Source organism: Typopeltis vanoorti, chromosome 6 (genome assembly GCF_054136105.1).
Source record: "Typopeltis vanoorti isolate ZY-2024b chromosome 6, IOZ_Tvanoo_1.0, whole genome shotgun sequence".
In the NCBI taxonomy this organism is placed as follows: Eukaryota; Metazoa; Arthropoda; class Arachnida; order Uropygi; family Thelyphonidae; genus Typopeltis; species Typopeltis vanoorti.
In genome coordinates this window covers 12,436,051-12,448,687 of record NC_143554.1, presented here as the reverse complement: position 1 = coordinate 12,448,687, position 12,637 = coordinate 12,436,051, and the positions used below count along the sequence as shown (strand labels likewise).

The 12,637-nt window shown below is 33.4% G+C and overlaps 1 protein-coding gene across 1 annotated transcript in view; it reads left to right on the top strand.

Annotated features, from left to right (window-relative positions):
• The window catches only part of cmet (CENP-meta), a 370,306-nt gene that overhangs the window by 255,338 nt on the left and 102,331 nt on the right, over window positions 1-12,637 (top strand). The window contains exon 16 of the mRNA XM_090393925.1: window positions 9,298-9,400. Coding sequence (XP_090250051.1) covers window positions 9,298-9,400 — 103 coding nt within the window. The remainder of the gene's footprint in view (window positions 1-9,297; window positions 9,401-12,637) is intronic.

The following is a 12,637-nucleotide window of genomic DNA, read 5'->3' as shown; positions in this document are numbered from 1 at the left end:
CATCTATAGAAACTAAATGGACTATATAATTATTTAAATTAAGGGGATATTAAATCCCACATTGTTTTAAAACCGAATAAGAAACTCAAAGATCAGAATCAGAGAGTTTCATGCCGAATATAGTAAACTATAAAAGTATCGGCGATTACTAGCATGAGCTAATGCAAGTAGTCATAGTACAAACTCAGGCAACACGCAGCAAAGGTGGTAAAGTTCTGATCGCTTTTCTTGGTATTTTCCATAATGTAAAAACAGCATACATTTCCTAGGAAATGTATGCTGTTTTTACATTATGGTGGGTGGTCACTATCCAGAATAATTTAAATAATGTTTATATCGCTGAAATGAAGCCTGTTGGTTCTTTATATTTAAGTGGACTATATAATTATTATTATTCGTGACACCTCCAAGGAGTCCGAAGACTCATCATAATAATATGCAAAAGATTCCAAAATACAATAACACACACAAAAACATATGTTTTTGTTTGTGTTATTAACATTAAAATTATTATTAAAATATAAAAAAATAACAAACAAAAACTGGGTTGTGGTTGCAAAAACATTTTTCCAGTGATTGCAAAAATCAAAATAAAACTTAAGATAATACCAAGCCAACCATTCATAAGAGACAACTTATAATTCAGACTCACTTAACAACCAAGAAGTTAAAGATTGCTTTATAAAAGAATTCACAAAATCCCTTAACAAGTCTGACACCACAACTCACACAGAAAAATAGAACACCAATTGATGAAATTAACATGAACTGACAAACATTCAAGAATAGCATCAATGAAGCAGCCAAAAATCCACTCCCACAATTGAAAAGGAATAAACCTTGGATGAATGAAAAAATACTAATGTTGATGGAACAAAGAAAAAAGTTAAAGAACAAAACCTGAATATAAAAGCATGAATAAAGAAATAAAAAAAGAATGCAGGAAAGCCAAAGAGGAATGGATTAAGAATAAATGTATAGATATAGAAAACACAGAAGCAGAGAAATGTATGAAAAAATCAGAGAAATGACAAGCAGGACAAATACAGCAAATCATGCAAGTGTCATTAGAGACCCAAGAGACCATATTCTAATGGATAAAAAAGAAATCATGGAAAGATGGATTGAATACACAAGGAAATTATACGAACAACAAAGAAATTATATTCTTGAACAGACTGATTTAGAAGAATCATCCATTTTACTCTGTGAAGTTGAAAATGCCATCAGAAAACTAAAAGCACAAAGCTGCAGGAATAGATAACATCTTGGCAGAATGGTTGAAGGCTCTCAATGAAGGGGGACTGAAATTTCTTACAAAATTATGCAATAAAATATGAGACTGGATTTCTACCCAAAGATATTAATCACTCAATTTTCATTCCACTTCCCAAAAAAAACAAAAGCTACAAAAGAAGATGTGAAGAGTTCAGGACAATCAGCCTCATCAGTCAAGTATCAAAAGTCCTCCTATACATATTCTTGAAAGAAATAAAAGAAAAATAAACATTGAAATAAATTATACACAAAGTGGCTTCAAGGAAAATGTAGGTATAGGAGAAGGTATTTTCAACGTCAGAACCATCATAGAAAGATATCTAGAAAAACAAAAAGATGTGTACCTCTGCTTCATAGATTACAAAAAGGCATTCGATAATGTCCAACATGAACAATTAATTGAAATCCTTTCAAAAATAGGCATGGATGGAAAAGACATTGGCTATTAACTAATCTTTACTGGGAACAGACTGCATCTTTGAGAATAAATAGAGAGACCTCAGAAGAATTCCCAGTTCAGAAAGGTGTGAGACAAGGCTGTGTCTTTTCTCCGATTCTCTTTAACCTGTACACAGAAGAAATATTTAATAAAATTAGTAACTTCAAAGGAATCACTGTAGGGGGGCAGAACTATTAATAACCTAAGATATGCAGATGACACGGTTCTTCTAGCTGAAAACAAATATTACCTCAAAACTTACAGATGAAATCAAGTACAGCGAACAGTATGGCCTCAGTTTCAACTTTAAAAAGACAAAAATCATGATAATTTCAAGAGAAAAGAAAATATCAAAAATATGCATCAATATAAAAGGAACTTAATTAGAACAGGTGCAAACATACATATACCTCGGACACTTGATCACAGAGAATGGCAGGACAGAAGATGAAATTAGAAAAAGGATTGAAATTGCAAGGTCAACTTTCAACAGTATGAAAAATCTACTAACATCTAGAGAATTAAATCTGAAAACAAGACTAAGAATCTCCAAATGCTACATGTGGTCCACATTATTATACGGAGAGACATGGACACTCTCCAATCTGAGTGTGAAAAAACTGGAGGCCTTTGAAATGTGGATGCTGCGAAGAATTATGAGATCATGGAAAGACAAAAAGACTAGAGATGATAGGTGTAAACAGAAGCCTGATGAAAGAAATTATAAAGAGAGTCATCTATTTTGGACATATTCTGAGACATAACTGCCTACAAAGGACACTTTGCGAAGGAACTGTTGAATGAAAGAGGAAGACAAAGACTAGAATGGATGAAAAATATAGAAGACTGGGCCTATCTCTCATATGAGGAATGCAGCAGAGAGGCGCAGAATAGGACATGGTGGAGACGCATGGTAGTCAACCTCCTGGAGGAAGAAGACACCTGACAACAGGAATGGTTATTAGATATGTGTATTCACAGATTCATAAAGAATATTTATTATTGCAAATATTTTGGCCCAGAAATTGATGGGCCATATCAGTATATCAGCATAATCACAAGGTGAAACTAGAACAAAAAATATTAATCCTATTTATTTACAGAGCCGATCTACATACCAGATTTCCACCACATGGGTGGTTATAAAATAAATTGAGATTGCAATTAAAGTCTAAACTAAAATTAAAATTTTGAAATGCAGTAAAATAACAATTTAGATAAATTATTAAATGCATTGTATATTTAGGGGGGGGGGATGCTATTGCCTGCAATTTATGAGGATGAGACTTTCCCAAATCTTTATAGTGGATAGACATTCATCCCAAATTTAAGTTTGGTCAATGAAGAAGTGCTTCAGCACTCTTTAAATAACCACTCAAACATAAACTGGTGCCGATGTAAAAGGTGAATTTTGAGGATATTGTGTTCAGTTTCCACTCCATGCTGAGCAAGCCCAGATTTTTCAGGTTTATTGTTGATATAAGATTGGTGTTCTTGTAGTCATTTTTCAACCGATTTTCCTGTGTGTCCAAAGTGCAAGTGAAGGCCACTCACAGTGAATATGATAAACATTAGAGAGAGAGAGATGGTGCTGTTTATCTTCCATGAGTGGTAACCAGAAGGAGATTTTATTGTTAGGTAAGAATGTAGGGACTGAACTGTATAATCTTTTCAGGATTATGGTACTAATTAATGACAGAAGTCACATAAAATTGTTTATTTACAGAACTTGGATATGTGTCGTAACAATTTTCAACACAGGAAGATACCACAAAAAAAAAAAAAAAGAGAACATCAGAGATATTATATGTACTGTCGACTACAGGAGAATAATTCCACTGCATTAATAAATATCAGGAAATAAAAATAAAATAATTAATTACGATTTATGAAACACATGAATTATAAGTATTAGTTAGGATGACTTCCAAAAATTGAGAAAATTTAAGTCAATCAATTTTGTTATGGTTGGAATTGTGAATGTTTGCTTCGCAGCTTTCTTTGTACAGTTTTTCTAGAAGAAAATAGCTTTTATGTAGAACTTTAGTATTATTCCACTGGATTCTGTGTTTTGTAGATAAGTCATAGCTTGTTAAATTGGATTTATTGGGCTTCTTAAGTGAAATATATTGTTGATGTTCTTCAAGACGAGTTTGAGCAGAATGACTGGTGTGTCCATAATAACATAAGCTGCAAGAGCAGGAGCTTCTGTAAACTCCATAATAAGAAAATGGAGAATACAGTAAACCCTAGATTTTACGGACTTCGGATTTAACAGACAAAATTTCCGGTCCGCATGTCACGTGAAAATTAACACCCTGTTAATTTTAAAATGCTTTTAACCAAGATTTGCTTATAATGAAATTAACAGGTTATTTTTTGTTATTAATTTCCTGTTATTTTTAACAGATTTTGGTGAATAGGCCAATATCAAGTCCTGAGTTAATATAACACACTGGTGAATACAATAATATCTAAGAACAGAACTATGTTCCAGCTTAGGACAGAATTTAGGACTAAAAAAATGCACTATCATTTAATTCATTTGAATCAGAATGCAAAATTGATAATTATTATTATTTTGACACCTCCAGGGAGTCCAAAGACTCATTGAGGGAGAGTGTGCCGACAGCATCGAACGATAAGGCCCCTTCTAACTACTAACCGCGCTCAAATTTACTTAACTGAGCCATTAGTAGCAGAGACTCTACCAATCGACCAACTTCGCCAATCTGGAAATATGTTTCATATAAAGGGTATACTAGTAACAAAAATACATATAATGAATTGTATTAAAAAAAATTTTTTTTAATACATTTCATTAATGGATCTATTTTTCCTAAATCCTTGTTCATCAGATAATTAAATCAAATTGTTTATTATATTTCCAATTATTTTTGTTCGTGATTTTGATGTTGGGCAAAGCAGATATATTCCTCTGTAGTTCTCTTGATTTATCTTGCTTCTTTCTTGAAGACCAGTATTGGATTCTTCCACCCAGTTATTTGGTATAATCTTAGATGTCTGAAGTTAATTTTATTTTTATTCATTTTTTTAGTTATTTTTAAATTTTATTACAAGACCAAACAAAGTAGTGAATTATAAAGCAATGTTTATTAACTGTCTTATATTTCACTGTATTGCAAACTAGCATCCTCAGAGCAAAACGTGTTAGTTTACACATGACAATGAGTGAGTGAAACAGTTTAAATAGTAACAGACAAAAGATCTGAAATCCTAATTTGGCACCCTCTAATGTTGTATAACAGAAGTTATTACAGTTGTCTACTAGTCTTTACCAGATTTTGGCAGATTAATGCAGCAATACGTGTTAAGAGTAGGAGAATGCTTCATAACAATTGCTGACTCTAAATAGTCTCTCTGACCTATAACTTATATATAGCATATTTTGTGTGAAGGTGTCTAAATTTGGTGTGCTAGTCCCAATTTGGCATAATAATGATAACAAAAGTATTTCTTATGTTCTCCAAGGCAAATATTAATAGGTAACTTCATAAACCCCAGAATATGCAAGAGGATAGAGTTTTTCCTTAGGAAAGTGGATGAGAGCTACTAATTTGAGTTGGTTTAAATATTGTGTGAAGGTTATATTTTAATAGTACCTTGGCTATCTGTTTAGATATATTTCAGATATATGGAATAGTGGTGTTTAGTTCTTGTATGGAAATGGAGGGAGGGGGCATGTAGTATAATTATCTCTTTTGTAGGAGTTGCATCATACAGCACATTGTATTTACAGATGGGCAAGTTGAGTGCTTAAACATGAGCAAATTGCTTCTACTCACGTAGAGCTCACCAAATTAAACAAGGCTATGGCAACTCTACATGCAGAACTGTTCAATGTTTTAAATCTTGAACTGTTGACTGTCCTCTATCACATCTCTGAAGTGTCAGCAAAAAACGAATTCACAAAAGTTAAAAGTAGACAACTGATGACATTTTAAATCTTCCAACAGAGCCCATGTACTATGCTCTGACATCAGCCAGGTCCAGATCGCATGGTTAAAACTTTATTATCACAGGCACCTATGGAAGAAGTTGCTAACACCCAATAATGTCATAAATTTGCTGTTGCACCAAAGCAAGTTTCAAAACTGGAAATTATGGTGAACATATCATGTGGTAGTTATAATTCGCCACCATAGTATCCTAGTCTGCCCACAGTGGTGAGGATCCTAGCTGCTGGCAGAGTGCCAAGAGGAATTCCTTCATGTTGAAGGAGAGAAAGGAATAAGGCAATGTATGAATTTGTCACCAACACATGAAATCACATATTTTATACATAAAATTTTCCAACTGTTATATAAGTGAAATAGTTACTAATTTAAAAACTAGAATGTTACTAAAAGAAAAGCTAATTTTCTATTGTGTAATAATCAACTCTTACTCCACAAAATGCATTGATTACCCTATTATCAGATTGGATCCATCTTCTTTTGCCATGTGCACAAATGTCGAGGGTTCTCTTATCTGTGGTCGGACTGTAACTAAATCTAAACCATCTAAAAGCAATAACCACTGAAAGAAATAGCAGTCTTAAAAAAGTTATATAAGAATAAAATTGTGATTACTAAAGCTGATAAGGGTAATGCTACTGAATGAAGAGGAGTACAAAAAAAAAATAAAAATAAAATAATGCAAGAGCTCCTAGATAACAATTCTACTTACCAAATCATAGATCAAGACACCCCCCCCCCCATTATATGCCAAAAGAAAGAAGTTCATAAATTATTGAAAAAAGTGTTACTTCTTGGACCAATGAAATCATTAAAAATTGAAACCTGTTCATGTTAATTACCCTATATTTATGGAACACCTAAAATCCATAAATCCCATACTTACACTCTATGGTTAGTCTACCTGCTAACCAGGTCAACTCTGCCTACTCTCCAACCAGCGAGCTGCAGGTTCAAATCCTGCTGTGGGCATAGTTATTTGAATTATTTGTGATTGTATTTAGGTGGGAGATGAATTTTATTTATAAACTTGTTCAAGAGTTAGCTAAGTCACTTGCTTCCTCACTAGTGATTTCTCTACTTTTAAAAAAAATCTTGTTAATTTCAAATGACCTATAAAAAATTGCATCCTTAAAAATTCACTCATAATGGTTTTGATGATACTTCCTTATTTATTAATGTACAGCAAACTTTTACATGCAGCACTTTGAGAACAAAATAGACCATAGCTACATTCAAACCCTTAGTGTAGATATGCTTCATTGATAATATGTTTGCCTTTTGGCTTCATGAACAAGACACTTTGGATTCCTTTGTAAGTTGATAGCAAACACCTCAAAATTCACATTAGAAGCGAATTTTGGGGTGTTCACTGAAGTGTTAGAATTAGGAGATATCTTTGTGTTTGTGTGTTAAGAAAATGTGCCTTTTCTTAATGCATTTTATTATTATTACATGTCACCTCCAAGGAGTCCAAAGACTCATTGAGGGAGGGCACCTACTCTTCATCTCAGCAGATATGCTACCACTTGGCCAATCAGGCCAGGCCGGCCATACATTTGTCACTTGCTTTTCAAATGGAAAACATAGTGAACTATGTTTTCCATTGATAGAAAGCGAACAAGCACTGCAAGATATCTACATAAACAATCACATCATCCACAGAACTCGACTATCTTCCCCATACTTTCTGGGCCAATGGCTATAGCTCCTACAAAATAGATAAAATACTCATGGCCCCCAAACACACAAGAACAAAACACCACTATTCTTATTCTATATATCTGAAGTATACCTGTAAAGATAAAGTACTAATAAAATATAACCTTTAAACCACATGTAAGATGAGATACTCTGATTCACTCTCTTAATAACTATCCTCTAGTACATCCTGGAGCATATGAAGTTCCTTGTGACTTGGTTTACTATGTGCAGACAAGAAGATCTGTTAACATCTGCCTTGAAAAATGTAAAAAATACAAATGTTACCATTATTATGGCAAGTCAAGATTGGTAGACTACACTTTGGACACACTTTCACACAGGATTAGATGAAAGAAAACAATATATTCCTGTGAAAACTACCAGTGTGCTATATATAGGTCATTACAAGTCGGTGAGATTAAATTTTTCTAGAGTAAGCAATGGCTGTGAAGCATTTGCTTTCCTGTGCATAACAAGTATGGCTGCATTAATCTGCCAAAAATTTGGGAGACATTCATCTTAAGATGAATGTGTTGTTCTGGAGATGCTGGTTTGAAATCTAGTGAAATATAAGCCAGTTAATAAACATTGTTTTCTAATTTAGTTTTTGAGTTGTAATACTATTAAAATAAGTAGATTTCCTTAAGAGTTAAACATTTTTCAGTTATTTCAAAAGATCCTCATCATAAACATCATTATCTTTGATTATATATATTGTCATTTGTTCTTTTCTATGCATAGATTTTGAAAATATCTTTCCCTTTATTCAATCCAATTTTGTTTAGAGTTATACCTTCATTTAGTTCTTTGAGATTGTGTTATTCTCCAGATTGTTCTTTGAATATCATAAAAATTGTTCTGATTCTTTAGAATAGTTCTTCCAGTATTCTACTCACTATTTATTTTATATAGTTTTATATTCTTCATACATTGAGGTATTTCATTTGTTTTCTAAATATCTGTGAACTGTAGTGTTCTTTTCTTTCACTAAGCTTTTCACCTCTTACCATAGTATCCATCTTTGATTAATTTTGTGCTAATTGTTTTTTTTCTCCTAGTGCTTTTTTTGCTGCTTCATTCATGACTTCAAAAGTTGTCTGTGTTTTTCTTTAACCGTTTTTTTTTTTTTATTTTATCTAACAATCTTTCTAACTTTTCTGATACAGCTATCTCATACTTTATTCCTGGAGCAATTCTATCCTATATTATGTTCTCCTGCGTATATTATGTTTGGTTTTTTATTCTTTGATGTCTTTACTGTTTTTTTTTTTTACAAGAACTAATTTAAGGTGACTTTCTTTGTCTGTTGATAGAAATCTTCCATTAATTATTTTTGGTAGATTGATTTCTCTATTAGCTTTATATAATCAACTGCAGGTTTTTGTTTTTTTATATGATGTTATTTTTTGCGATTGTAATTTATGATCAAAGAAGGTATTATTTATTCTTAATTCATTTTTTGTACAAAATTGTAGCATATTTATTTCATTTTCATTAATTATTTCTTTATTAGAACTTTGGCATATACCTGGAATAGACACATCACCAATTCTTGCATTTAGTTATTTAAAACTTCAATTATAAGGGATCTCCAGTGAGTTGAGGACTCATTGAGGCAGGTTACATATCATTCACTGGCATGCTTCACCTACATCACTCATTCATCTTCACCTGAAAATGAGGTATAGGTAGGATTAGTGGGGGGGGGGGGGTAGATAATGTATGTAGAGATGGAGCGACTCATCCAGGAAGGACCTTTGAAGAACTAGTATAATGTTGCTGCTATTACTAATAATCATTTGTTTCCTTTAGTAGCCTCTCAATTCTTGACATTGCTAAGTTATTTTGATTAAAAATAAATCACAAGTAAATAACAATTTATGGTTATTATATTTACAGACAAAACTGCTATCTGGAGCTTCAGAAAGAAATAAAGGAGATCAGTGAATATTCTCTTCTTGAAATTAAATTGGAACTGGAAGAAAGTAAACAAAGCCAAAAGGTTTGTTTTTATCATATGCTATAGTAAAATATTCATGAGCATAATAAATAATAATAAGCTAATGCCTTTTATTCCCCTATGGGGAGTAGGTGATGACCTTTAACCCTATCTAGCTTTTTAGAGACTGTGTGGGCGGTTCAATCTTCACTGGTAGCCAATCAGAGATAGCTGGCCCATGACTCTAATTGTAAGTGGCAACTGATGAAGACTGACAAATGACTGCTGCCATCTCTTGGTTCCTAACCCTATCATGATGTGTTATTGTCTGAAACAATGTGGGTTCTACGATCAATTTTCCCGAGTTTACAGAATGAAACACTTGAGTTTCTGGGGGGGGGACCTGCTTGTCTGTGCCTGAGATCGACTAACTCAGGAACCGGTTGAAGAAGGGCTTAGAAAAAAGTTCCTCCACTTGGCAACTAGACTTCAACTATAATTCTGTCTTCAGTGGCCTAGCGCATAGGACGCAAGCATCACTTCCACTGAGCAAATTCATAGTTTTAAAAATGTTAATTAAAAATAACACTTTATTATCTCTCAAATATAGATGCCTATACTGTAAAATTCAGGCTATAATACTACAGTTTCTTAGATGTGGTTCAGTACAGATTCTAATTAATATCACTGTAATTTGTGTAATGTGCAAATTATGAATTAGGACTGAAGAGAATAATTCATGTATTATTGTTGTTAGTAATCACAATCATTTAAAATAATAGCTCACAGCTACACAAGATTAATATAATTACATGTTGCAGTCGACATTTTTAAAAAATGTGGCAGTGTTTACAAATATACAGAGTATTTACATGCATTTATACAATTAACATATATTTTCTGTTTAGTACAAACACAGTGTATGAAGTACATTCGTTATTTAGATAAATATACATACTACTGGCAACTGGAGTAGTAATGGTGATATAATTAGGTGGCAATAAAAATTTTGTTAATGAAGAATAATGATAGATATGGACTAAGACAAAAAAAATGTCACACACAAAGTGAAGATGTGCAGGAAGGATGAAACTCATTGTTGTATGAATAAATAAGGATTTATAATGTTGCTTTATAATCCTTGTCATCTTTGAAGCTAGATTAAACTTTTGTGAAGATAGCAGAATTATTGTTTATGATATGTGTTTGTCATTTAATTTCCTAGGTGACTATGTTTAGCCTTTCATTTTATGGATATGATGTACTAATTGTGTTGGGTACGACTTCCATAGACCTTATTTTAGTGTTTGATTACTATTTAGGCATTTTAAGTTGTGTGGAAGATTGTTGAGCAGAGTAGGTATGAGATACTCTCACTGGTGCATCATATGTATTACTGTAGTGCTTTGTAATGTAGCAGCTTGTGGCTGGGTGTATAATTGAAGTAATGGTTTAATATGATTACATAGCATTTCGAGTTTGATATGCTTAAATTTAATGTGCTGCCATTAAAGAATAAGTCAGTGTTTCATGTGTATTGGGCCTCCAAAGCACTATAGAAATGACTATTCTGTGCAGCATTTCTAATTTTGATAGGCAACTATTTGCAATGTTCATGTAAATTGCTATGTTATATCTTAGTATTGTCTCACATTATTGTTGACTGGCATGTTTTTTACTTGATGCTATTTGTCACTGATGCCAAATAACATCATTTCCACACTTGGTACTGTAGGGTTACTGGTCCTGTAACCATTCATGTGTCGGGGAGAGGGTCACACACATATACACATGGTGGGGGGTCTGGGAAGTTCTTTTAAACACCTAGAACAAAAATTAATTAATTTTGTCTTCTTATAAATCTTAAAAGAATAGATATTTTTTAAAAAAAAAAAACATTTTTATTCTAGGTGTTTATCAGACCTTGTGTGCATGTATAAACCACTATACTGACTGAGTCTTCCTCCAGTTATTACTTCCCAGTTCAGTCACATTCTAGATAGGTGGGTAGCTTATGCTAGCAACAGGTTTAATCTCATGCACTGACCAGTGACCAGCTTGCAGAACCATTTTCCTGTGATTGGCATGTTACTGAAGGAGGTCACTTGCACTGCATATGAGAAGAAAGATGGGGCAGCAACTGAAATCCTTCTTCTAGCTACCAAACATGGTTGCAAACTGCTTCAGGCCTCCAGTAAGCAGGGTGGTGGTGGTATTTCACCAGGCAATGACAGACATCTACCACCTGTCTAGTTAGCATTTTCTCCAGCTAGGGAAGTCGTGTTTTAGGCAGCATTGCTTGCCAGATACATCAGAACGCTTTTGAGAAAACAGGCTGCGCTACTGGAAGGTAGGGATGACTACTACAAAAGATTATATATATATTGCACATCAACAGCTCTTTAATAGCCCATGATATTACTTTTCAATCATTTGAAGCATTTTGCTTTGTCTTTTCTACTTCACTTGCTTTAATAATCATTAATTGCTGATTTTAAGTGACCTTACTGTTTAAAATTAGTTCCTCTTACATGTGCTTTTTTTTCCTGGTACCATCTCTTTATCCTAATTTGTTTCAAGACTCAATTGATTTCTGTGATCTCTGATCAAGTGCATTATTTGTAACCAAAAACTCAGATTCGTAAGTTCTTCATTTCACTGCAGTTATAATACGCACCTCATGAAATGTAGTCAAAAAGCAGAAGCAAAGTGTAAAGATATTATGATGTAACATGCCCATTTATGTAAACATACATATTCATTAAATGTAATAAGCAGCTTAAAGTGGTTTGAAAACGCTGTTTTATATACTATTTATTTATTTTTTTTATGTTGGGTCCATATACGAGAGGTTGGCTGGTCAACCTTTAGTACTGTATATGGGTAGTGGGATGGGAAAGGCGAAACTTGCTGACATTCGATTTAAAGGCCTGTATATTCCTTGGAAAATACATTAAGGGGAAGACTGTTCCACAGTTCAGCAGTAACGGGGATGAAGGAGGAAGAAAAGAAACTTGTTCTGTGGGTTTCGAGGTGTACTGTGAAGGGATGTTGGGCAGTGGCTGTACGTGTTCCAATGGGTTTAGTACAGAGTGGGGGAATTATTGATACTGTTTCAGATGAGCATTTTCATGAAAATATTTATAGAATATACAAATTGCAGAGACTAAGCATCTGTGTGAAAGTGGGGGAGTGAGTTGGTAAGAGATGGATCATTTATCAGACTAATTGCTCTCCTCTGTATTGAGTCAAGCATTTTGAGGGAGCTTTTAGGAGCCCTACTCCAAATGTGAGAACAGT